The sequence below is a fragment of the Cyprinodon tularosa genome, unplaced genomic scaffold (genome assembly GCF_016077235.1).
Source record: "Cyprinodon tularosa strain WSP-4 unplaced genomic scaffold, ASM1607723v1 ctg633, whole genome shotgun sequence".
NCBI lineage: Eukaryota > Metazoa > Chordata > Actinopteri > Cyprinodontiformes > Cyprinodontidae > Cyprinodon > Cyprinodon tularosa.
This window is the reverse complement of record NW_024039378.1, coordinates 226,561-252,170: the sequence shown is the minus strand read 5'-3', so window position 1 is coordinate 252,170 and position 25,610 is coordinate 226,561. Positions and strand designations below refer to the sequence as shown.

The window sequence follows — 25,610 nt, the reverse complement described above, 5'->3', positions numbered from 1 at the left end:
TTGTTTTCATGCTTCAAAAGTTTATTTAATGCAAGGCTAAAGAAAAGAAGAAGGTTTTACTTAAATCACCACTTATAAAACATTCACTCTGCTCTAATCTAACTGTTGTTTATGTGTGGGTTATTCTACTGTTAGAAAAAGGAGAAATTATATGAAGTAAAAGAAGAAATAGCTTTTAGAAAATAGGATTTCTATGTGGCAGAATAACTGAAATACACTATAGCATCCTCCACCAGTTCTGGTTCACTGTTTTTTACACCAGAAAAAGGCTTCCTCTCGGACTGCTCAGGCTTTCTTGGCACAGACAGATGGGCGACGTTCCCCACATTGTCGGTCATTCCAGCACTTTGCAGCTAAGCACAAGAAAAAAAAAATCTGTAAGTATCACAGAAACCAAATCCTGTTTACAAAGAACTATGATTGTAGGGAAGCTTGATATTCTACAACCGTTTTCCCAAGCAAAACCACGAAAAAAACAACAATATATGCCCCTGTATTTAATCCAGTAAATGTAATAGTGTTCTAGCTAAAGTTTTACTAACATAGTTAACCTAACCGGCAACTCCGGAGGGGAAAGCAGTGCTTCACTAAAACTGTTTTCAGTGGGAGTGGGGAGCTGCTGACCTTGAAGGAGGATATTGTCGGGCGGTGGAAGGAATACTTTGAGGATCTCCTCAATCCGACAGACACGCCTTCCGTGGGGGAAGAAGAGACGGGGTGCTTGGGGCTGGATTCGTTCATCACCCAGGCTGAAGTCACCGAGGTGGTCAAAAAACTCCACGGTGGCAAGGCTTTGGGGGTGGACGAGATCCGTCCTGAGTATCTTATAGCTCTGGATGTTGTCAGGCTGTCATGGCTGACAAGTCTCTTCAACATCGCGTGGAGGTCGGGGACAGTTCCCCTGGATTGGCAGACTGGGGTGGTGGTTCCCCTCCACATGAAGGGGGACCGGAGGGTGTGTTCTAACTATCGGGGAATCACACTTCTCAGCCTCCCCGGAAAGGCCTATGCCAGGGTGCTGGAGAGGAGAGTCCGGCTGATTGTCGAACCTCGGCTACAGGAGGAGCAGTGTGGTTTTTGTCCTGGCTGTGGAACAGTGTACCAGCTCTACACCCTCTGCAGGGTGCTTGAGGGTTCATGGGAGTTTGCCCAACCAGTCCACATGTGTTTTGTGGACTTGGAGAAGGCATTCGACCGTGTCCCTCGTGTTGCCCTGTGCGGGGTGCTCCAGGAGTATGGAGTCGGGGGCCCTTTATTAGGGGCCATCCGTTCTCTGTACAAGCCGAGCAGGAGTCTGGTTCGCATTGCCGGCATTAATTCGGACCTGTTCCCAGTGCATGTTGGACTCCGACAGGGCTGCCCTCTGTCACTGGTCCTGTTCATAACTTTTATGGACAGGATTTCTAGGGACAGCCAAGGACCGAAGGGTCTGGTTTGGGGACCAGTGGATCTCGTCCCTGCTATTTGCGGATGACGTAGTTCTGCTGGCTCCCTGCGCTGGGGCAGTTCGCAGCCGAGTGGGAAGCGGCTGGGATGAAAATAAGCTCCTCAAAGTCTGAGGTCATGGTTCTCGACAAGAAAACGGTGGCTCGTCCCCTTCAGGTTGGAGGAGAGTCCTTGCCTCAAGTGGAGGAGGTCAATTATCTTGGGGTCCTGTTCACGAGTGAGGGAAGAATGGAGCGGGAGATCAATAGACGGATCGGTGCAGCTGCTGCAATAATGCGGATGCTGCACCGGTCTGTCGTGGTGAAGAGAGAGCTGAGCGAAAAGGCAAAGCTCTCAATTTACCGGTCGGTCTATGTTCCTACCCTCACCTATAATCATGCAATCTTGATCATGACTGAAAGAACGAGATCCAGGGATACAAGCGGATGAAATTAGCTTTCTCCGCAGGGTGGCTGGGCTCTCCCTTAGAGATAGGGTGAGGAGCTCGGGCATTCGGGAGAGGCTCAGTGTAGAGCCGGTTCTCCTCCACATCATAAAGAGTCAGTTGAGGTGGCTCGGACATCTACTTCGGATGCCCCTTGGACGCCTCCCTCGGGAGGTGTTCCAGGCATGTCCCACCAGGAGGAGGCCCAGGGGTCGACCCAGGACACGCTGGAGAGACTATGTCTCTCGGCTGGCCTGGGAGCGACTAGGGCTTCCCCCAACAGAGCTGGAGGAGGTGTCTGTGGAGAGGGAAGTCTGGGAGTCTCTGCTTAGTCTTCTGCCCCCGCGACCCGGTTCCGGATAAAGCAGGAGGCGACGAGAACGACGACGAGTAGTTAACCTGGTAATAACCCTTTACTCCGTTAACTGCTTGAAAAACATACACTTATGTGTGATATTTTCTTTTACCATCAAGGTTAATCTCCAAACAGTGCTGTCCGCGTCCCAAATTGTTAGGCTGTCCTCGACACCAGTTTGTGTAGTGGAATTGGCTTCCATCGCTCCAAAGCCAAATGCTTGTCTGAAAGAAAGAACCCAGCAGATTATAAACGTCTTTCAATCATTGATCAAAATACTTCACAAATAAACTAACTACTAAAAAAATACCTTCTGTGCATTACTGCCTCCAACCCATGTAAGTCCGGACCCATAAGTTGCCATTCTTATCACATTCTGAATCTGATGGTACTCCCTTAGGTTATGAACTGATGCCAGGTGTCCCCCCATGGACATGCAGTGCTTCTGCAGACAAGAAACAGAATGATGTACAGAAGTAGTAGCTGCATTTTTTTTTATTAACAACAATAAGATAAGAGAGTAAAACAGCATAAGAGCAGAATGTTATTGAAAATCACCTCAGCTGAAGCCCAATCCAAGGGCATGGAAACATAGTGGTAGCAGTTACCGTTGTACTCAGACCAGCCAGAAGAACAAGAAGCAGATCTCTGGACCAAGTCCATTGGATCTAAAGACAAACAAATGGAGATCCTTAGTTAAAAGCAATGTATTTCAGCATTAGAATAAACTTTATTCTTCATGATCCTATTACAAAACAACACTCACTGACCTTCATCAGCAGAGCCATCATTTGGAACAGCTGTGGGCATTTTAAACATCAGGAATTAGTGAGTTTGTTTGAGTCTTAGTAACTTTACAAACTCTGTATACTTGAGAAATGCTTACGATCAGCTCCGGCCCATGCCATCTCAGAGAAAACCAGGACACACAAAACCAGCAACTTCATGATGGAAGTGATGAGATGATGCAGATATACAAGCTGAAATTAATGAAAAATAAGTTAGTTGATGTTGTTATGAACATGTAAACACACCAGTGAGTGAAATAGAAGAGCAGAGAGTCGATCAGCAAACCTGATTCAGAATGGTTTGTTTTCTTCGTCTGCCAGGACCACCTAGGGCTCAATGTGCCATCCCAGGCTTCTTATAGAGCTACTAACCTTTTCGTCATCCAAAAAATAAGGAAATGACTCAGAAACTAATTCCACAGAATAGAATTACATGATCAGATCTGGTTTGTAACCTGTGTCACAATTTACCAAAGACCAAAACCCCCCACATTACCATTTATGGCTGTCATGGCTGTGAAAGTTGCAACAACTCAGTGAGAACTTTTTTATAAAAAGTGGTGCCTAAAGGCCATTTGAGGCCCTCTGGGACTTTTCCGTAGCTCTTGATTGCTATTAAGAATTGTTTGAATTAGGTTTCCCATTGATACACATTTAAGAAATGTATTAGGGTGTTATTTTTATTTAGAAAAGAATGCAGGGAAATTACATCCTCCCTACAATGAGGTGAAGCACATATTTTTCACCTTCTCTCAGTCATATCTTTGCTTGTGGTTTTATTCAGTTGCAAATGCAACAAAAATCCAGTGGCATTCACAGAAGAACTGACTTTTTTAGGCTGATTTAATAAAGTCAAAGATTTGAAGCAAGATAGTGCATGTTCATAAAAGACACACAAAATATGGAACAAAAATCAATCTATATTCTGTGTATTTTTATGTCATTTTCACCAGGACATCCAAAATACTTTTATATTTGAATTTGCAGATCCCTGCCTTAGCATTTTATCTGAAACGCTTCGGGATGTTTAAATTCAATGAAAATTGGCTATCCAGCCAACAGTTTTTTGCATTTCTAAAACCAGTACTAGGGAATGTATATGAGGTACAGTGTGTTTTGTGCAAATAGTCATTCAAGCTCAGCATGATTCGAATCAAGACATTGGAGTTCAACATGCAAAGCGTGAAACACAAATAGTCAAACTCAAGTTGTTGAGAAGCAGCAGATATTCTCAATTATGTTCCAACCTTGTCTCTGAAATGCCTCCATTGCCATCTCTAACATCAACAACAGTGCCAGTTGCACCAAATCTGTGAATAATATTTGGTGATACACCTACAATGCAAGCAGAGCCATTGTGGACTTTCTTCTTTTATGGAAAGTTTTTAAAAATTTGAACCTGGAGAAGACAATATATTTTGGATGAACCCATACCTCCTGTGGTGCATCCTTGCAGAAAAATCCCATACAATCTGTGGAAAAAAATTCAACTGTGAACTGGTGCTCATTGAAAGGCTAGGGGTTTATCAAGAAAATACATGAATGAATTAAAAGGGTCATCTCACTGATGGTTGTGCAAAAACAAAATAGGGACAAAACAAATACAGAGAGAGACAAATGCAGTTGAAACTATGAAAGAACTCAAGAGCATAATACACACCTTTCCAGAAAAAAAACAATTGTCCCACAAAGATACAAGACTACTGGAACTGCAGAGCAGAGCTCACTGTGGTGAATGAAATAGAGTTGAAGGGGAGTAAATTTGTTTTTCCTTCTTCACTACTTCAATCAGATGCTACAAAATATACAGGTGGGTACCTGGAGGAAGTCAAGTGTAAAACGCTGAACAAGAGAAGTAATGTACTGGCCGGGAATCAACCAAGATATCAGCCGGACAACAGCATCATGTGAGCTTTGTCTCACACACCGGCAAAAAACAACAAGCGGAGCCACTCATGACTCATCTGGTGCCCCACAGACCTTAGTACACGGTTGGTACTGAGTAATTTGACTTTTTTTGTAGATTCTGAATCATCCAGGTCATATTCATTCCAACAAAATAAAAAATAAAAAAGTAAAATAACAGACTACTAGACGTTGTTTTCCAAGTTTGAAGACATTTCACTTGCCATCCATGAAGCTTTCTCGATTTTCATGTTTTCTAAGCCATAACAAGGCTTTTGTTTGAACGCAAAAGCTATTATAGTCATTTTGAATTGAGAAAGCTTTCTAGTTGGGAAGTGAAATGTCTTCACACCAAGAAAACAAATTCCAGTGGTTTGTTTTTTGACTTTTTAAATTTTGTTGAAAAGGATCGGCCTCCAATTCTACTTTTAGAGGTTCTATTACCAGCAAGTAAACCTGTAGATTAAGAGCAAAGTGCTTTGTTGGGAACATAAGGAATGATCAGATCCCTAATATAGGACAGGGATAGATCATTTAAGGCTTAAGATGTGGAAGGAGGATTCTAAATTATATTCTGGATTCATGCAGAACTCAGAAAATTAGCAGCCAATTTCACCCTTTTGCTCACACTTAAATTTAGATCAAATGCTGTACTGTTTTATTTTTTGTTACATTTTGAAATGCTCCTAATCTGTAATTAAATGATAGCTTTTTTTGCATAAATATGAATTAAATTGCACAATACTTGTGATACAACACAGTAGTCTATATGTATAGATGTCATTTAATGGAAAAACTTTATTTTCTGAGTTAATCGTCATGAATGGCCTGATTAAGTTAGTAAATTAAATTTGATTACACTGAGTTTAACGTGTTTTTTACAGTGAGAGTTGGATACAAGGAGACCAAGAGATACTAAAACCTCTCAAAAAGGTTTAGTTACATTTGTGCAAGGATCACACTGGAATGTTCTTGTTTCGTAGATTATTTTTCTATGAGCATCATTCATGCAGTTTTTTTTATATATCAGTAAGAACTGGTGAGCCACTGCTTTATGTCCAACAGGAGTGCTGTGAGGATAGATGATTCATCCATTGATGTTAGTAGAAGTAAAAATACAGCATCATCTGTATGTAGGCTATTTGAAAACCAATACTTTGACAAACATTCAACAAGTAATTGATGTACATAGAAAAAGTAAAGTTCTAATACCGAACATTGTAAAAACCCTAGAAAAGCTGACAATAAGCCTGAAATCTCTCCAAATGTTTAAATTGTGGCTTGACTGAAGCTGTTTATTTTAGAAAAGTAAAACTGTATTCATGTACTGTTAACTAAACTAAAACTATCCTGTTTTGGTAAATGGTTGAGTAATTACTTTCTCAACCATTAACCACAATTTAAATTTTGTGTTTGTTCACCCTCTGAGGGTTTCCATATTGCTAAATCATCCTTACTAAGGTCTAAAATATTTGATAATGAAATATGCATATTAAATGAATGTATCAAGCTGTTCCAAAATATTTAGCTTTTAATGTCTCATTCTTTTCTAACATTCAAAAAAATTGACCCTCAAAATGAAATATCCTCAAGTTTAGAATTTGATTTATACATTTTATTTACTAGCCGCAACACCCGAGATGTGCAAAAATGACAGCAGAGTGTTATTTAACTGACAAAAACAGAAACTGTTCAAAAAGTCAGCATGAATGTTTAAACTTATGGAGGTTGTTGGGAACAGTGATGAATATAGTCTTACAGCTGCTGGGAAACAGGATCTGTGATAATCATCCGTTTCCTGGTGCGTTTAGGGTGCAGAGAGTGTCATTTTTATAAACCCCTTAACTGATTGCATTTGTGTGATTATTTGCCTTTGTGAATTACAAAGATGGGACAAATATTCTGTAAATATTTACTCACCATTGATCTTTGTGAAGTTTTAGTCACCTCATCATAGCACTGAGACACCCCTAGTGAAATTAACTCAGACAATGGACCCCAGAAATTATTTGTCCTGCAAGTAATACATTTTTTGGTCATATTCTTTCACTGAAGGTTTAATCTAATCTTTGAATCAAGGTAACATTAGGCTTCTTTTTTTTATATCTGACTATTATGGTGTATTGTACTTACCTAAATGAAAATCTTTTTCGATCTTTGCCCCTTCAGGCTGGGTTCCCTCATTTTCTCTGATTTGCTTTGCTCCGCCTGGGTCTCATTATGTTGGGATTTGGAGGTTTGTCCACTTTCTCCACCAGAGGGCGCCTGAGATGTTCCTCCTGAGGGCATGAGCTTCTCCTGCACACCTGTTTCCTGTCTGCTCATCAGGTGACCTACTTAAGGAGGAGGAGGCTGACACTTCCCTGCCAGAGTGTTTGCCAGTAATGGTTCGCAAAACCTGAGCCAGCCTGCCTAAATCTGTAACCCTGATTTTTGAGAACCTGTCTGACCCTGTATCTCTCTGCCTCACAGATCCTGACTTTCCTGAAACCTGAAATCCTGGAGAAAGAAATCTCTGTCTGGAATCTGCCTGCCTGCACTCAGTCTTAGTCTCTGCCTCTGCCCTCAGCCCTCTGCCTGCCGACTTGCCTCTGGACTCACAAGGTTCCCCCCCCGCTGATCAGATCCATCTCTGAGCAGGTATTGTACCCCGTCATCTTTAAACTGCAAGTTTCCTGGATCAATCCTAACTGCTCTGTCCTCCTCAGTAGTTTTCCTCCTGTGACCAGTCCGAAGAACCCAGAACCCGAGCTTCACTTTTATTGTACACTTTGTAAATAAATAATTTAAACTTTTTCCCTGTCTAAAGAGCTGTTTCTGCATGTGGGTTAGACGCCTTGAACCCAACATGACACATTATCTCTCATGAGATCCACCTGTTTCTGACTCTCTATCCCAACCTGCAAAATTGTTGTAGATTCTAGAGAGACTAACTCTAGCGTTCCCTGTGTTTAGTTCTGTGTGTTTCTTGACCAGTTTCTGCCCATGACTTCTGAGCTTTGGCCGGTCCAGTTCTGCTCTGTTTTGCCTGTCTTGTGTTTTTCCGGAATCTTACCTGGATTCCGCCTGATGTCGACCTTGGACCTGTCTTCTGACCACGGCTGGATCCATTGGTTCTCATGTATGCTCTGGCTGTTGCAAGATGCTGCTCCTCTTCTCTTTTCGATCTCTTATAATGGCACCATAATCAACAACGGAGTTCCACTCCTCTGGACTTGATCCCTTTTTCTGGGATAGGACTGAACTTTGCCAGGTGCCTTTCATGGTCATTGTTGTTCCTCATTTGAGTTTTGAAGTCACTAATCTGAGCACCTCTACTCCTGCCAAGAATCCAGTGAGCTACAGCCACAGCTGGTAGCAGCCACACAACGCTGTGTCAAGGTTAGTTCAAAGGAAAAACATTTTATAGAAAAATCTTGTTTATGCGACTCATCAGCTGCGATCAGCTTACTGGATTCTCTGGTCATAAGATAAGCCCATGTCCAGAGGAAAGAGGGGAAGCCAGTAAGATGACTTCTCTGCAACATGTCGCGGTAGAGTCCCAGGAGCAGAGCAGCCAGCAGATGCTGAAGAACAGGAGGGCCCAGACGCTGAATCTAGAGCTGGTAACGAAGCCAGGGTCCAGACCAGACGATAAGAGAGATGCAGAGGTAACAAGGGGGTAATCAAAGCTGGGGTCAGGGGAAAGATCCAAGGTCGTTGACAGGCAGAGTACAAACAGCAGTCTGAAAACAGGAGACAGACAGGAACACACCGAAACAGGAGCAGAACAAAACTTAGGAATTCAGGACCAAAAACAGGTCAGGATCAAACAACAGCACAGGTACGCTAGATACTTCTCACACTTAACTTGAGTATTCTGGCACTTTGGGCTGGAAAATAGGCAGCATAAAAAGGAGATGGAAATATTTATATATTTTTAAAACAAAGCTGAGTGTGTATGATGTCATCCGCGTGTGCCGGCTACCGTTCATTCTTCCTGTCTGCTCAACTGCTGCTAGTTTTACTCACATGCCTGAAAGATGTCTATTGCTACTACCAAAGATGATCTGGAATTGAATGATTCAGATTATCCTGGGCTTCCTATTACGACCCCAGTGCAGCGCGCGGATGACGTCTTAGACGCGCTGCTTTCTTTTTAAAAAATATAAATACCAGGATATAAGTAAGATACACTACACTTAAAAATGTGCACACGTGAAAATCCCCGAGGGAAAATCCCACATCAGTCTCCTAAAATCCTGTGGGAAACACTGTGTTGTCATTCAGCAGCTCATGCATTTGACCCTTGTGTAATGTTCACACTGTTGTTACTAAGCCAGCATTTGTGGGTCTGATGGACCCGTTGCATTTTTTGGCTTTTAATGCCTCACAATCAATCTCTTTTATGTTAAAATACTGAACAGATTCATACCTTTTCCAAATTACAGGCAGTATGAACAATATATATCGTTAATATTTGCCTTTTACCTTTGTTAGGTCACATTTAAAACGTATTATTTAAAACATAATAAAGAAACTCAATTAAAATCAACATGTGAGTGGAAACAAATTTCCAAGGGAAGCAAGGTTTTTCAAAACTACTGGCTTTTATTTCGTTTGAACTTGAAATTTAATCCATTCAGGTGCACAACAAAAGCTCAACACATGAACATAATGTTAACATATCAGTCAAGACAACACATCAGCCCCTTTGAACACCTGGCCTTTAGCCACTAGCCTATACAACACATGAGGGGCAAAGCTTTACTGTGTGTGTGTTGCAGTGTTACTTTTTGCACTTGATGCATGTATACCATGTTTTCTTGTCAATCTTGGGTCGGCACACCTCGCACCGCTTCTTCTTGTTGCTGGTGTTCACAACCTAGAATAATGAAAAGATCAGGAATTTTTACAAACGCCTCTCTCTCTCTCTCTCTCTGTCTCTCTCTATCTCTCTTTCTCTCTCACACGCACATACACACACATAGACACACACACACACGAGACATGAGTGCCAGACATGCAACAGCATCACACACTTACATCAGGCTCTGCAGATTGTGGTTCTGTCAGTTGGGTGGACAGGGTGCCATATAAGTTTTCTTCTGTTAATTTGTGATCTCACCAATGCCTTTCCCAGATCCTCAAGAAAGAGCCGTCTTTTCTAGAGCTTCAATCGTTTCCACTCTGGGTTCAGTGCCATTGAAATGACAAAGGCATTGTACGCTGAGATGTCCAACATGTCAAAGAATATTACCAGTGGCCAGCGTAGAGTCCTCCGTTTGCAGCTGTAGGCTGTCACCAGCTTGTCCATGTTGTCTACCCCTCCTTTTGTGACAGTAAAATCCATGATGATCCCTGGTTTGTGATGTTCCTGTTCACAGATTCTTCCATCCCTATGCAGTGTACTAATGAGTACCACATTCTTGCCTTTCATTGGCACATAGGATACCAGGAATATGTCAGAACACTGTTTTTTTGCATTGCATCCTCAAAAGCTTGATTGAATGATTTATCGGACTGTTTTATTGACATTCCTTTTAGCACAGCTCCATCTAGTGGATGCATAACACAACCACAGTCAGGTTTGACTGCAGCTTCTATCCTATGGGCCTTATAACCCGGTGCACCCTATTTATAAAAACAGCCTTTATAAAGGCCTTTTATTGAAAGTGCACCTAATAATCCCGTGTGCTTTATAGTGCAAACAATATGGTATATATTGTCTATATATATATATATATATATATATATATATATATATATATATATATATATATATATATATATATATATATATATATATATATATATATATATATATATATACTCTTCCTCAACCAGCGTGTGCGGTCTCCCCCTTTTTTCCTCCAAGCCTGGGAGCTTCAGGGTTCTGTGCCGTATCCTTGCTGAACACTGATTTAGGGGCAGGAAACGCATCAGACAAATATACAATCCTGGGGGTCACTGCCCAGAATGCCACTGCCCAGAGTTCCTGGGATCATTACCAAGTTAAATGGTTTATTAAGAGATTACAGAATCAATGTCCACCAGTTAACTATCTATTTAAGTGATATTGCCCACTTAAATTTCTCACTCCAATGGCTGTTCAAATATGCCACTTTCTCAGTGGTGTTTCAATATGCTTCATTAAACTACATCTTCTTTCACAATAAGCAGTGAATCATTCCAATGAACATTAGTACAAATATCTAAAAACTATGAGATCTGCTTTGGCCCCTCATATCTGCTGCCACCTTATCTGAGGATGTGCTGATTGACTTCTGATCATTGTTTTGCTCCGCTGTTTACTTGAATTTAGCAGAAAAAAAAGTCCCATGGAGAATCTAGCTGCATGGTGAACAGGTACATCTTAAGGTGCTTGTTTGATAGCAGGGCTGATACAAATCTTTGAGTTTCATTTGTTCTGTAGGCCTAGACTGCTAAATAATATGGGCCGCCACATGGTCTCCTTCCAGTGGGATTATTTATTTATTAATCTGTAGCTCTTTGATGTGCTGAATGAAGGACATAGAAGTTTTTTAAGGCACACTGAAGTTCTATTGAATATATTCATCCAAATCCAACTCTTAAATGTATTAATCTTTATTATAAAACTGATTTTATTGGAACATATAAAACTTCCTTTCAAAAGTAGCTACCAAACTCCAGCAGGCTGAGATGCTATAAGTGCCAAAACGAAATATGCTAATAATTAATCTATTCCCTGTCCGTTTTAATTATTACTATGCTATATTTACCAAGGCAAGAAAAAACTGTGCTCAGTTTCTCCATATTATGTAACGGAATTCAGTAGGGATGACAGTTGTTTCTCATATTTTCATTGGGTTTTTTTCAGGTTGTAAAGTGAATAATACATGAATTCAAAATGATAATAAAAAAAAATATTTGTCAAATTTAATTAAAAGTTTATGTTTGATTATATTTTATTCGCTGCATAGATTTTATTGCCCACTGAGAACGTGCAAGCAGTGCGCAGTTGCACAAGCGCGCAGCTTTGAAGGAACATTGGCGCTCACACTGATAGTCAATAGATGGAGATCATAACCAGGTCAGCCATTGTCTGGGGTTCCCCAGTGTGCTTGAGCCCTAGGCAGTTGCTTGCTTTGCTTGCCTTGTTGCAACGGGCCTGAATGTTATGAATAAGGCCTGAGAAAGTCTGGCTTGTTATGACAATGAGTTTTTTTTTTTTTTTACAGCAAACAATCCCAAATAGAATATAACTATCTCCTTTCACTCAGACACAGTTTAGCCTTGCAGCTGTGAGTCCTGAGTGAATAAATTTAGAAAGTAATTAAAATATTAAGGAGAGATTCTAAATTTATTTTTAGATTTCACAGTCATCATGAGCAATGAAAACATTGTATTTGGTGTAAGATGGCGGGATCTAGCGGTGCTCTGATCGCTCTTGTTGCTTAAATTCACATGCATTGTGATGTCTGAGCATGTTATGATAATAAGGAGCAACTATTAGTATATATTTTGTCTTCACAAAACTACCAAATCTCGAACTTGTCTCCATACAATTAGTCAAGGCCTGACAAAACCAGACCATCACCACCCGAGATCAATCTGAAGACTGGGAAAATAACAGGTCGGAACTGTTCTAGAAACCAAAACTGGTCTCTGGACAAAGAGCGGTCTCTAGACCTCCATCTCAGTCAAGGATCAAGATCATACATGATCATGAAAAGCTGACATAATACTTAGTACATTAATCTTCTTTAAAAATAACCATTAGCAGCAGCCCATTTCTACTTGTAATGTAAGGAGTAGCTCCTACTAAGATTCTTTGCCCCAACATCAACAATGATATACCGGCACCAATATGTGTGAAAAATGTGTTGCAAAAAAGTAATAATAACATATTCCCAAGAAATGAGTCTTGTGGAAGTAAAATAAAAGAAGACTGGTCAGACTAAAGTTTGGATTAATAGGTAAAGGTGGAAAATTATAATTATAATCATAATTATAACGAAAACATACAAATTCACTTAATATGACTAGATGAAGACAGAATAGACCATACATGTATACATTATATTGTTTTCATGCTTCAAAAGTTTATTTAATGCAAGGCTAAAGAAAAGAAGGTTTTACTTAAATCACCACTTATAAAACATTCACTCTGCTCTAATCTAACTGTTGTTTATGTGTGGGTTATTCTACTGTGTTAGAAAAAAGGAGAAATTATATGAAGTAAAAGAAGAAATGGCTTTTAGAAAACAGGATTTCTATGTGGTAGAATAACTGAAAGACAATAAAGCATCCTCCACCGGTTCTGGTTCATGCTTTTTATACCAGAAAAAGGCTTCCTCTCGGACTGCTCAGACTTTCTTGGCACAGACAGATGGGAGACGTTCCCAACATCCTAAGTCATCCCAGCACTTTGGAGCTAAACAGACAAAAAAAAAATCTGTAAATATCACAGAAACCAAATCCTGTTTACAAAGAACTATGATTGTAGGGAAGCTTGATATTCTACAACCGATTTCCAAAACAAAAACACAAAGCAAACAACAATATATGCCCCTGTATTTAATCCAGTAAATGTAATAGTGTTGTAGCTAAAGTTTTACTAACATAGTTAACCTGCTAATTATTCATTACTCCTTTAACTGCTTGAAAAACATACAATGTGTGATATTTTCTTTTACCATCATGGTTCATCTCCAAACAGTGCTGTTCGCCTCGCCAATTGTTAGGCTCTCCTCGACACCAGTTTGTGTAGTAGAATTGGCTTCCATCGCTCCAAAACCAAATGCTTGTCTGAATGAAAAAACCCAGTAGATTATAAACGTCTTTCAATCATTTATCAAAATACTTAACAAATAAACTAACTAGTAAAAAAATACCTTCTGTGCATTATAGCCTCCAATCCATGTACGTCCGGACCTATAAGTTGCCGTTCTTATCACATGCCGAATCTGATGGTACTCCCTTGGGTTATGAACTGATGCCAGATGTCCCCCCATAAACATGCAGTGCCTCTGCAGACAAAAAACAGAATGATATACAAAAGTAGTAGCTGCATTTTTTTTATTAACAACCATAAAATAAGAGAGTAAAAGAGCATAAGAGCACAATGTTATTGAAAATCACCTCAGCTGAAGCCCAATTCATGGACATGGAAACATAGTGGTAGCAGTTACCGTTGTACTCAGACCAGCCAGAAGGACAAGAAGCAGATCTCTGGATCAAGTCCATTGCTTCTAAATACAAACAAATGGAGATCGCTAGTTAAAAGCAATGTATGTCAGCATTAGAATAAAGTTTATTCTTCATGATCATATTACAAAACAACACTCACTGACCTTCATCAGGAGAGCCATCAACTGGAACAGCTGTGGGCATTTTAAACAACAGGAATTAGTGAGTTTGTTTGAGTCTTAGTAACTTTACAAACTCTGTATACTTAAGAAATGCTTACGATCAGCTCCGACCCATGCCATCTCAGAGAAAACCAGGACACACAAAACCAGCAACTTCATGATGGAAGTGATGAGATGATGCAGATATACAAGCTGAAATTAATTAAAATAGGTTAGACATGTTATGAATATTTAAAGTCACCAATGAGTGAAATAGAAGAACAGAGAGTCGATCAGCAAACCTGATTCAGAATGGTTTGTTTTCTTCGTCTGCCAGGACCACCTAGGGCTCAATGTGCCATCCCAGGCTTCTTATAGTGCTACTAACCATCCCATCATCCAAAAAATAAGGAAATGACAAAGAAACTAATTCCACAGAATAAAATTACATGATCAGATCTGGTTTGTAACCTGTGTCACAATTTACCAAAGACCAGCCCCCTGCACATTACCATTTATGCCTGTCATGGCTGTGAAATTTGCATCAGCATCTGCTGATTGCCTCTGATTCCGGTTTCACGTCCCTCCTCATTCTTATCGACCTCTCTGCTGCGTTTGACACAGTAGATCACCACATCCTCCTCCACTGCCTCCAGCATTTCATTGGTCTCTCTGGCACTTCCCTCCACTGGTTTCACTCCTACCTCACTGACAGGACCGAGTACGTGGCCCTGGGGGAGGCAAAATCCAGACCTCACACTGTCACCTGTGGGGTCCCCCAGGGCTCCGTGCTCGGCCCTACCCTGTTCACCATCTACATGCTCCCCCTTAGTTGTGTCGTTGGCAGGCATGGGGTCAACTTCCATTGCTATGCTGACGACACACAACTTCACATTAAAATGACTCCTCCCAGCTCCCCCCTCCAACTCTGTGCCCCGCCTCAGCTCCTGCCTGGAGGATATAACGGCATGGATGAGTCAAAACTTCCTGCAGCTTAATGCCTCAAAAACAGAGGCCATCCAAACTGGTTCTCCTCATCAACTTTTTTCCTTTCCCCTTACCTCTATTTCATTCTATGGTCATACCATTCTCCTGTCTCCCTCTGTTACAAGCTTTGGGGTCAAGCTTGACCCCCACCTCTCCTTTGACAATCATGTCACCTCCATCTGGAAAACGTCCTTCTTTCACCTCCGTAATATTTCCAAACTCCGCCCCTCCCTATCCCTCCCTGCTGCAGAGAAGCTCGTCCACACCTTCGTCTCCTCCAGGCTGGATTACTGCAACACTCTCCTCTTCGGGATCTCTGGCAGGAGCCTTCAGAAGCTCCAGTACGTACAGAACAGCGTTGCCAGTGTCCTGATGAGGGTGAGGAAACCAGCATATCACTCCCATCCTTCACACTTTACATTGGCTCCCTATTCACGCCGGTATAGAGTACAAGTTTCTTCTGCACACCCATCACTGTGTGCACTGTGCGGCCCCCACCTATCTCACTGAACTGCTCACACCACACACCTCTTCCTGGACCCGGTCAGGCCAACAGCAACATCAGGACCCACCCAGGACACAGCTAAAAACCATGGGCGATAGGGCCTTCGAAGCCGCAGCTCCCTGTCTGTGGAATGCCCTCCCAGACCACCTTAGGGCCCCACAGATGGTGGATTGTTTTAAGAATGGACTAAAAACGTTCCTTTTTAGAAATGCCTACAATTGTTGATTTTAGGTTATTTAATAGGCTACGTATGCCTTTTAATGTATTGATTTTAATGATTGTCTTTTTACTCTGTTTTTAATGTTATGGTCTTTTACACTTGTTTTAATTTTCCCTTTTTTTAAATGTAGCACTTTGTGGTGTCTGAGCCTGTTTACGTGCAGTTTAGGAAGCCATGAGCATTCTGCAGGATCTGAGTCACAAGGTAGCTCACATTGCCTCTCAGCTTCCCACTCAAACTCCCCCGGAAACCCCAGCAGCAGTGAGTAATCCTCCTTCTCAGGCTCAAGCACACCCCCCACCTATGGCTAGAGAACCTTTTGTTCCACCCCCAGAGAATTACTCAGGTGATTTTGGTTCCTGTAGTCATTTTCTGTTACAGTTTTCCCTGGTTTTTGATCTGCAACCATCCAGCTATCCTGATGATCGCTCTGGAATTGCTTATGTTATCAATCTACTTAGAGGTAAGGCTAGTCAGTGGGCGACTGCTTTATGGGAAGGGGGATCAGGGGCTCTTCAGTCTTATGAAGATTTTACCTCAGAGCTACGCCGTGTTTTTGACCATCCTGTTAAGGGTCGGGAGGTCAAAAAGAGGTTGTTAAGCTTACGTCAGGGGATTGCCTCAGAAGCTAGCTTTTTCGATAGATTTTCGTATCCTAGCCGCTGAAAGTGGATGGGACTTCAGGGCGTTGCGAGCTGTGTTTGTAAATGGTCCCTTATCCAGATTAAGGATGAGTTAGTTTCCCGTGAAGAGCCTAGCTCATTAGATGAGTTAATCTCACTGGCAATACGTATAGATAACCGTCTGAGGGAGAGGACTAGAGAAATGACTGACAAGGCTCGAGTAGCTGCCGCTTTTCCTCTTTCCCTTTCCCAAACTGTGCCTCGTTCTAGTCCGCCAGTTAACCCCCCGAGTTCCAATAGTTCTTTGTCTGGCTCGGAAGAGGAGCCCATGCAGGTTGGGCGGGCTCGTTTAACCCCTGAGGAATGCCAACGGCGGATGCAATCTAAACTCTGCCTTTACTGTGGCCAGACTTGTCATTTCATTGTTGCCTGCCCTCACACCCCAAAGGACCGGGCTCATCAGTAAGGGAGAGTGCCCTGGTGAGCCAGACCAGTTCAAAACCTAGCTCTCCAACTCATATTAATGTGTCTGCATCTCTTACCTGTGCAGGGATAACTCTACCCTGTCTTGCTCTAGTGGACTCAGGAGCAGACGACAATTTTATTGATATTGAGCTGGTTAATCAGCTGCAAATCCCTCTCGAGCCTCTCGAGAAACCCTTGAATGCTAATGCGCTAGATGGCAGACACTTGGCCTCCATAACTCATCAAACTAAACCCATTTCCCTAGTTATTTCTGGCAACCACTGGGAAAAGATTCAGTTGAATGTGCTCCCCTCCCCTGTGTCCCCTGTGGTCTTAGGGCTCCCTTGGTTAAAACTTCATAATCCCCATATAGACTGGCAGACTTCCTCCATCATCAGTTGGAGTGTACATTGCCACTCTTACTGCCTCCATTCAGCTTTTCCCACCTCTAGCACCCTACCATCTCAGCCACATGAACCTCCCAATGTTTCCAGTGTCCCCTTAGTTTATCATGACCTAGCTGTGGTCTTTAGTAAAGATCTCGCTCTTTCCCTTCCACCCCATAGACCATATGATTGTGCTATCGACCTCTTCCCTGGTGCCAAATATCCTGTCAGCCGTCTGTATAACCTTTCCCGGTCTGAGAAAGAGGTCATGGAGCAGTACATTAACTCCTCACTAGAAGCAGGCCTTTTCCGTCCTTTTTCCCTGTTAGGTGCTGGATTTTGTACTGTCTGCCGGCTTCCGTAGCGTCGTGAACGCGCATGTGCGCGCTTTCAGGAAATCCTATACACTACTGTTTATGCTCTAAAAACATTCTAAATGACTTCGTTTCGAGTAAATTCTGGATGCTACCCACTCAGGACACTTGGAATACATTGGACGAGCAGTATGGAGGAATATTGACACGTTTTTTGTGGACTTTTATGGACCTTTCTGCCTCGGGCGCCATGGACCTCCATTATTTGAATGTCAGCAGACAGCAAGAAGCCTCCCAGATCTCCAGATGCCTTTGAGATATCAAAAAAGTACTCCAGAGTGTTGTTCAGCATGGGGGTGAGTAGAAAATGAAGGCTAATCATGTTTTGGGTGTACTATTCCTTTAATCTTACCTGTGCTCTGTCTACCCAGGATCCAGCTCCAGATCTGTCTCCAGCTAGCAAGCCACACCACCCACCTCCCTCTACTCCAACTGCTGCAGAGAGCTTGTCTGCCACCTCCAACTGCCCCTGCTTCCAGAGACACCTTCCTTCACCGTCAGCCTGTGAACCAAAGACTAAACTTTGTACCTTTCTCCTAGCCTGGCTGTCTGCATTTTGGGTCCAGCACCTAGCCTTCAAAACTTTGAGATTTGAAGTCAAATTTAAAGTGTGTTATAAATAAAATCATTATTATTATTAACAACTCTGTGAGAACTTTTTTGTAAAAAGTGGGGTCTAAAGGCCATTTGTGGCCCTCTGGGACTTTTCTGTAGCTCTGATTGCAATAACAAAATGTTTAAATTAGGTTTACCATTGATACACATTTAAGAAATATGTTAGGGTGTTAATATGATTTAGGAAATAATGCAGGGAAATTACATTCCCCCTACAATCCCTCACACATGTGAGGTGAAGCACACATTTTTGACCTTCTTTCAGTCATATATTTGCTTGTGGTTTCATTCAGTTGCAAATGCAACAAAAATCCAGTGGCATTCATAGAAGAACTAATTTGTCTTTTGGGCTGATTTAATAAAGTCAGAGAAATGAATCGAGATAGTGCCATGTTCTGAAAAGACACACAAAATATGGAAATTGAAAAATCAATCTATATTCCTCGTTTTTTTTTTTTTTTTTTTTTTTTTTTTTTTTTCATTTTCACCAGGACATCCAAAATACTTTTGTTTCAATTTGCAGATCCCTGCCTTAGCATTTTATCTGAAACGCTTAGGGCTGTTTAAATTCAATGAAAATTGGCTTTCCAGCCAACAGTTTTTTGCATGTCTAAAACCAGTACCAGGGAATGTATATGAGGTAGAGGGTATTTTGTGCAAGAAGTCATTCAAGCTCGTCATGATGGGAATCAAGGCATTCGAGTTCAACATGCAAAGCGTGAAACACAACTTGTCAACCTTAAGTTGTCGAGAAGCAGCAGATATTTCTCAAATCTGTTCCAACCTTGTCTCTGCAATGCCTCCATTGCCATCTCCAACATCAACAACAGTGCCAGTTGCACCAAATCTCTGAATAATATTTGGTGGTACACCTACAATGCAAGCAGAGCTATAGTGGACTTTCTTCTTTTATGGAAAGTTTTTAAACATTTGAACCTGGAGAAGACAGTATATCCTGGATGAACCCATACCTCCTGTGGTGCATCCTTGCAGGAAAATCCCATACAATCTGTGGAAAAAAAATTAACTGTGAACTGGTGCTCATTGAAAGGCTAGGGGCTCATCAAGAAAATACATGAGTGAATTAAAAGGGTCAGCTCACTGATGGTTGTGCAAAAACAAAACTGGGACAAAACAAATGAAGAAAGAGACAAATGCAGTTGAAACTATGAAAGAACTCAAGAGCATAATACAGAAATGATGGCCAGAAAAAAAAACAATTGTCCCACAAAGATACAAGACTACTGGAACTGCAGAGCAGAGCTCACTGTGGTGAATGAAATAGTGTTGAAGGGGAGGAAATATGTTTTTCCTTCTTCACTACTTCAATCAGATGCTCCAAAAGATACACGTGGGTACCTGGAAGAAGTCAAGTTTAAACGTATGGAAGTAAATATGTGCCATCAGAATTTGAATAAAAAATACCTCTGAAATTTGAATGTTGTATATTAGTGCTTACTTTTTCAGTATAAAAATAAATTCAGAATATATTTTTAACCTAAAAAAAATTCAATGTCATTATTTGTACATGTAAAAAAAATTCAGTGTAATTTTTTTTACATGGTTGCAATTTTCAGTTATTAAAAAAATTCACATTCCTATTTCAAAGTGATCAAATTTTCAATATACATATTTTTCACAGTTTAAATTTTCATTGTTAAAAAATTCAGCATATAAAAAATTCAACTTTTCAAAATTCAAATGCAATATTTTCGTTGTCCTCCAATTCAACTTGCTCAAATTCACTGTCTCAAATTCAGCGTCTAAAAATTCGCTGTAAAAATGTCCAAGGTTACTTCAGGTCACAGACATTAGCAATGGATGTCCGATTCCAACATCCACCTAATCACGTGACACAACCGTGATATTGAAGAAGTACCAGTATCAGCCAGGCTGGCGACCATGGAGGCCAACTCAAACCCAACGGTGAGTTTAATGCTTTCATATTTCTGTAGTATATTTTATTTTGCGCATGAAGTTTGATACATTATCTTAAAGACTGATTTAAAACACTGGTTTGGGCCGTTGTTAATCTTACACTGTGTAGTGCCGACATATTACTTCTTGCTACCTCCGAGCACCCCCCCCCCCCCCCCCTCCCCCCCAAAATTCCCCCGTTTTTTCAAAAAGAATCTTTAAAGAGAACTGATGGGTGGTGACTTTCTGGGTTGTTTGTATGTTGCTTAGGTGAGACTGAGACAGGCAGTCTTAGTAAAGTCGTAATTTTCCAGGAGATGCTACCGCTAATGTAGTAAGCTCACCCCAGGCTCACACCAACTCCGGTCTTACCGTTGCGGTGCGGTGGGTGTGGCGCCGCAGTGATTCCAAGTCATTAAAAAGACGTAAACCTCTCTCACCGGCTGCTGAGCTGTCCGGCTGCGGTTACCGAGACACTCCGGCGCTGCAGAAAATTCCGCAAGAAAGCTATCCTTGCGGCGTGCCGGAGCCCTCCGCAACAAGCACTCGCAAAAATCCTTTATTTGGGCCGTGTTATCGCGTGAAGTTACGTGAACTCAAGTGAACTTCTGTTAAATCTCCGGACCTGTTGCCGGAGCCGCAGAGCAGCACCGCACCGTAGTTAAAAGGGCGGTGTGAGAGGGGGTGTGCGGGAGTTGCGGTCTCCGTCGGCTCGGTAACCGCACCGGAGCCAGTGTGAGCAAGGGGTCATATGGCTGCCTTGTGTGCTTCAAAGAGGGGCTGTGAACAGTTCCGACTCCACTCTGATCAGCTACTGTATTGTTAGGTGACTTCATTTATGAATTAATTAAGAAATTTATGGTCATTACAACCTCATTCAAAATATTGCTTCTCTTATCTGACAAATGTTGATATACAATATTAATTTACATTCTTTTTACTTTGTGGTTTAAAACCTCCTTCTGTTACCTAGCAACACTATAAACAAACCCCTTTGTTTATTTCAGTTGATTTTAACTTATTTTCAAGAAAATATATGCTTGTAAGTACATCTGTTAACTTATTTTCGATTAAATGTAATAATTTAATTTATATTACTGTGATTTCTCAATACTGACCAACTGATTTCAAAATACTTTTTTATTTTACGGACATTTTTTTTAAACGTTTTTTTCTTTTTTCTCTTTTCAAGGAACTTTTGCTGGATCATATTTTTGATAGGCTCCGTGATCGTTTGGAGCATGTTCTTGAACGTATGCCCCTGGATCTGGATTTTCTAGACTTTATCTGCACTCAAGAACTAGTTTTTTTAAATGCCATGTCTTGTCAGATAGATGTTCCTTCAATTATTTTGGATGCGCTGGCTCATTTGCACGGACTAATTAATTTAGAAAAACAAAGTGAAGAACAACAAACAACTGTTGTGCATATGGAGCAAGGACCAGCTGGGCGACAACGGATGGTCATATCCTCAGACTACCTTTGCAGTCTTTTAGAACTCAATCTCCCTGTCCCATGCATCGCCAAACTCTTGGGTGTATCCAGACGGACTGTATATCGACGGATGGCAGAGTCTGGTCTTTCAGTGAGGGCATTATACACCACCATGTCAGATGATGACTTAGACCAATGTGTGAGAGACATTAAATCCAGGCAGCCTCACTCTGGGTACCGAATGGTAAAGGCCCTTCTGCAAGCCAGAGGACTGAGGGTGCAGTATGATAGAGTCAGAGCATCCATGCATCGTGTAGACACCATTGGAATGGCATCACGTATGGTCCAGCTAGGATGCATAGCTCGACGGACGTACTCAGTTCCTGGCCCTCAGTCTTTGATGCACATTGATACCAACCACAAATTAATACGGTAAATCATTTATCTTTTTCAGTGAGGGGCTTCTAACTTTGAAGTATGCTTGTTAAATAGATTCAACTAATGTAGCATTTTTGTTCTTTCATAGCATGTCATATACCTTTTGGAATTAAAAGCCCAGCTTTTTCAGCATTAAAAGCACAGCTTTTTCAGCATTATATACAGTGGAGTATAAAATATGTCCACAACAGCCAGAGTTCTGTATGTTGTGCTTCAACATAGCCAAACATAAGCAGTACCTGATCTGCCTCTGCAGACCTTGCTTCAAATTAAATAAAAAAAAACTTTCCTTATTCCAAAGGGAAATTAAATGTTGTAACTCATTAATTTAGCTTATTCAATGAGTTATTGCAGATGGTGATGGCAGGAAAGATCTCTTGTAGTGTTCTGTATCACAGTCAACCTAAAGAAGCCTTTGACTGTAAACACTATTTTCTCAGGACACTCTCATGAAGATGTTGTCAGGGTCAGGGTTGTCCAGCATTTTCTATTGAAGAAGAATCCGTCTTTGCACAAGTATCTCCAGAGGTTCCACATTTGTCCCCAGAACAGAACCAGACTTTTTTATCAGGCTGTTGAGCCTTTTTAGGTCTGTGGTTCTGATGCTGCTGCCCCAACAGATGACGGCTGAAGAGATGAAGCTCTCAACACAAAGTGATAGAAGATCTGCAGCATCTTCCTGCAAACTTTGAAGGAACTTAGCTTCCTCAATAAGTCCCTGCCCCTTCTTACAGAAATTCATAATGCAAGAGAAGCAAGCCTTTTTAGTGACAGTATTTAATCATAATGATGATATATTTTCTGTTATTTTTAGGTACAACATTGTTATCTTTGGTGGCATTGATGGTTTTTCTCGAAAGGTGCAGTATCTTCTATCAATGCATAAATGCAAAATTTCATAAGCTATGAAGTTGACTGTTACATTTTTGCTGTGTTGTGCAGATAATGTATCTTGGTACAGCTCCCAACAACCGGGCATCTACCACACTGGCTTTCTTTCAGGGCTCAGTGGAGGAGTTTGGTTTCCCCCTCAGGTAAAGGTTTACAGTCCATCTTAATCCTTTTGAGTCAAGGAAGAAAGATTAAAAGTCAGCATCAACTAACTTTTCTCCAAAATATAGGAGCTTGTTATATATCATTAGGTTTTGAGTAATGGTGGAAAAAGTGAAACCTTACAAGAACAAGACATTTTCCAATGTTATAACTTAGAATTTTGGAGTAATATCTAGTTCCACTGTCAGATTATATCGCTTATAGCTATTACTTTTTCATCAATATTAAGAACTTTTAGACTTAAAAGGAGCTTGCTGAAAAGTTACTTGTAAGTTAGTTTTGTCTTGTCTCAAGTGTCCTAAGACATATGTGCAAAAAACTATTCCAGGTACTCGGTAAGATTTTTCACTTTTTGCAGTGAGAGTCCCTGTAGCTGCAGTTGGTTCTCACACTTAAGATTAGTATACACTGGCTTGCTTTCTGTTATAGAACCAATTTTGAAATGTTGCTGTTCGATTATAAATCTCTAAGATGTATAGGGCAAAAATACATTTCTGAATCCACTAGGACTCTGTAATCAAGAGTTAGAACCAAAAGGGAACAGCTTTCATCCATTATGCTTGTAATCTGTGGAATATATTCCATGAATTTAAACTTTAAGTAATAATTAAAACTCTATGTACTGTTGTATTTCAGTAACTTACCACTAGGTACTGCATTGTAATGCATCTGTTTTGTCAAAGCACATTAAAATGAAATGTGCTACACAAAAAAAAATGTCCCTGTCTAAGGACAAATATTTTCAAAATTTACATGGAAAGTGATCAAAGTTTTTGTTTTATTATATGCAATATTGGGTTCAATGTTCATCTTCTGAAAACTCAGGTACAATTAAAATCCCCCGCTATTGTGTATATTTTTGGTTACAAAGAGTGTTTGAGCTATGCAAAAATTTGTCATTAATGTTGTAATTATAAGCAACTTATAAATACTTACACACTTATTTTAGGGTACGTGCTGATCAAGGGGTGGAAAATGTGGACGTGGCACGACTTATGTTTATGATTCGTGGAACAGGAAGAAGCAGTTTCATATCTGGGAAGAGTGTGCACAATCAAAGGTTTGTACAAATGACAAGTTTCAATATGTGATGTTTTGCAATGTTTATAGTAACATTAGCTTTGTGTGGTCTTCAATATGACAAGATTTGAACCGTTTATTACTCTATAATTGAAGGATTGAGCGACTGTGGAGAGATCTGTGGACGGCTGTAACGTGCATCTACTATGATGTGCTGCACTACCTAGAAGAGGGATACCTGGACATTTCAAATGAAGCACACCTCTTCTGTTGCCATTATGTCTTCCTGTCACGTCTGCAGGAAGATTTGGATACTTTCCGCAGTGGCTGGGACAATCACCCACTTCGAACGGAAAGCAACATGACACCTAACCAGCTCTGGGTTCTTGGTCGTACACATAATCCAATTCCTGAACCCCATGGTGCCTTGACAGAGGTACGTTTTAATTGGACAATTTAATGTGTAGCATGTCTACTACCATTCACCTAATTTGTAATATCTTAAATAAATTTTGAGTTGTCTTGATCCCTTCTTTGTGTTTTTCAGGGTGTACAGATTCCCGAAAACGAATGGGAGGACAGCGGGCTTCCTCTTCACGAGGAGTCAAATGTCACAGTACCAAACTCTAATTTGCCACTGACTGACGAACAAATGGCAGCCTTAAGAAATGCAGTAAACCCGAAAGCCACATCACTGTCTTTTGGATGTGACATTTATATTGCTGCAGTTCAGTTTTGTGAGCAGTTTTTTACTGTGTGAAAGTTATCTTACGGGAAAAACACATCACGGTTATGATTAGTTACTTATATACAATCATATGTTAAATATGGTAAGCATAATTTTCACAGAATTTAACTTGTACATAATTGAAAAAAATGACATAAAAAATAAATGCAAAGCATGATTTATTTTTTGAAGAATACTTAACAGGATCTAGTTTTGTCTTTTTGCCACTATCTTGGCTTCTGTTGATTTTGGTTGCTCGGTTATAAACAGCCCTTTGCCGTTATTCAGCTATTGTACTGTTCAATAAAAATCTGAAAATAAAATGTTCAGCAAATACATCTGAGCCTCCGTTATAATCGCCTTTTAGCCATTTCCTGAATCAGAAGCTACAATCGTAGGCCAACTTCAGCTTCGATCCAGAGACTTAGGATCGCCACCACAGCTACAGGATCAGACTGACGTCTCCTTCTGTGCAGTCCTGTTGAGGTTAGGATCCTGCTCAGTGTGCACGCTATTAATCGCTTCCGTACCAGTTTAAAAATTCACCATTTATGAAATGTAAAGCAAAATTCTGATCATGTTACCACAGAGGTGAATTTTAGTGCTCTTATGGT

General features: G+C 40.8%; 3 protein-coding genes across 5 annotated transcripts in view; 1 reads left to right on the top strand and 2 right to left on the bottom strand.

The window, feature by feature from the left end:
* LOC119798692 (galactose-specific lectin nattectin-like) lies at nucleotides 1-14,627 on the bottom strand. Of its 2 annotated transcripts, none has more exons than XM_038308262.1 (7): nucleotides 14,535-14,627; nucleotides 14,352-14,445; nucleotides 2,996-3,025; nucleotides 2,784-2,893; nucleotides 2,536-2,670; nucleotides 2,338-2,449; nucleotides 1-353 (listed from the first exon to the last, which is right to left on the bottom strand). In XM_038308262.1, exons 2-7 carry the CDS (start codon nucleotides 14,410-14,412, stop codon nucleotides 286-288), a joined length of 516 nt encoding a protein of 171 aa, XP_038164190.1. In that variant the 5' UTR covers nucleotides 14,413-14,445; nucleotides 14,535-14,627; the 3' UTR covers nucleotides 1-285. The 2 variants fall into 2 exon arrangements, with proteins under 2 accessions (XP_038164190.1, XP_038164189.1); XM_038308261.1 differs by lacking the exons at nucleotides 14,352-14,445; nucleotides 14,535-14,627 and adding exons at nucleotides 3,112-3,205; nucleotides 3,300-3,406.
* Nucleotides 12,872-25,610, bottom strand: part of LOC119798693 (galactose-specific lectin nattectin-like) — a 42,715-nt gene continuing 29,976 nt past the window's right edge. Inside the window, exons 4-7 of the mRNA XM_038308264.1 lie at nucleotides 14,024-14,133; nucleotides 13,777-13,911; nucleotides 13,579-13,690; nucleotides 12,872-13,316 (exon numbers count right to left, since the gene is read on the bottom strand). Of these exons, the coding sequence (XP_038164192.1) occupies nucleotides 13,249-13,316; nucleotides 13,579-13,690; nucleotides 13,777-13,911; nucleotides 14,024-14,133 (425 nt within the window). The 3' untranslated portion in view covers nucleotides 12,872-13,248. The remainder of the gene's footprint in view (nucleotides 13,317-13,578; nucleotides 13,691-13,776; nucleotides 13,912-14,023; nucleotides 14,134-25,610) is intronic.
* Nucleotides 20,280-25,590, top strand: LOC119798675. 2 transcript variants are annotated; one of them, XM_038308239.1, is made up of 7 exons: nucleotides 20,280-20,333; nucleotides 21,517-22,190; nucleotides 23,011-23,056; nucleotides 23,139-23,230; nucleotides 24,199-24,309; nucleotides 24,426-24,705; nucleotides 24,817-25,590. In XM_038308239.1, the coding sequence occupies exons 1-7, from the start codon at nucleotides 20,310-20,312 to the stop codon at nucleotides 25,027-25,029; spliced, it is 1,440 nt and encodes a 479-aa protein (XP_038164167.1). In that variant the 5' UTR covers nucleotides 20,280-20,309; the 3' UTR covers nucleotides 25,030-25,590. The 2 variants fall into 2 exon arrangements, with proteins under 2 accessions (XP_038164167.1, XP_038164168.1); XM_038308240.1 differs by lacking the exon at nucleotides 20,280-20,333 and adding an exon at nucleotides 21,080-21,366.

Coding starts and splice junctions, on each gene's coding strand:
- LOC119798692 (XM_038308262.1), bottom strand. CDS start 14,412: ATGAAGTTGCTGGTTTTGTGTGTCCTGGTTTTCTCTGAGATGGCATGG. Junction 3,026..14,351: donor GGCATGGGTCGGAGCTGATC/GTAAGCATTTCT, acceptor AAATGCCCACAG/CTGTTCCAAATGATGGCTCT. Junction 2,450..2,535: donor GAGGCAGTAATGCACAGAAG/GTATTTTTTTAG, acceptor TCTTTCTTTCAG/ACAAGCATTTGGCTTTGGAG.
- LOC119798675 (XM_038308239.1), top strand. CDS start 20,310: ATGGAGGCCAACTCAAACCCAACG. Junction 22,191..23,010: donor ACCAACCACAAATTAATACG/GTAAATCATTTA, acceptor TGTTATTTTTAG/GTACAACATTGTTATCTTTG. Junction 23,057..23,138: donor TTGATGGTTTTTCTCGAAAG/GTGCAGTATCTT, acceptor TGTGTTGTGCAG/ATAATGTATCTTGGTACAGC.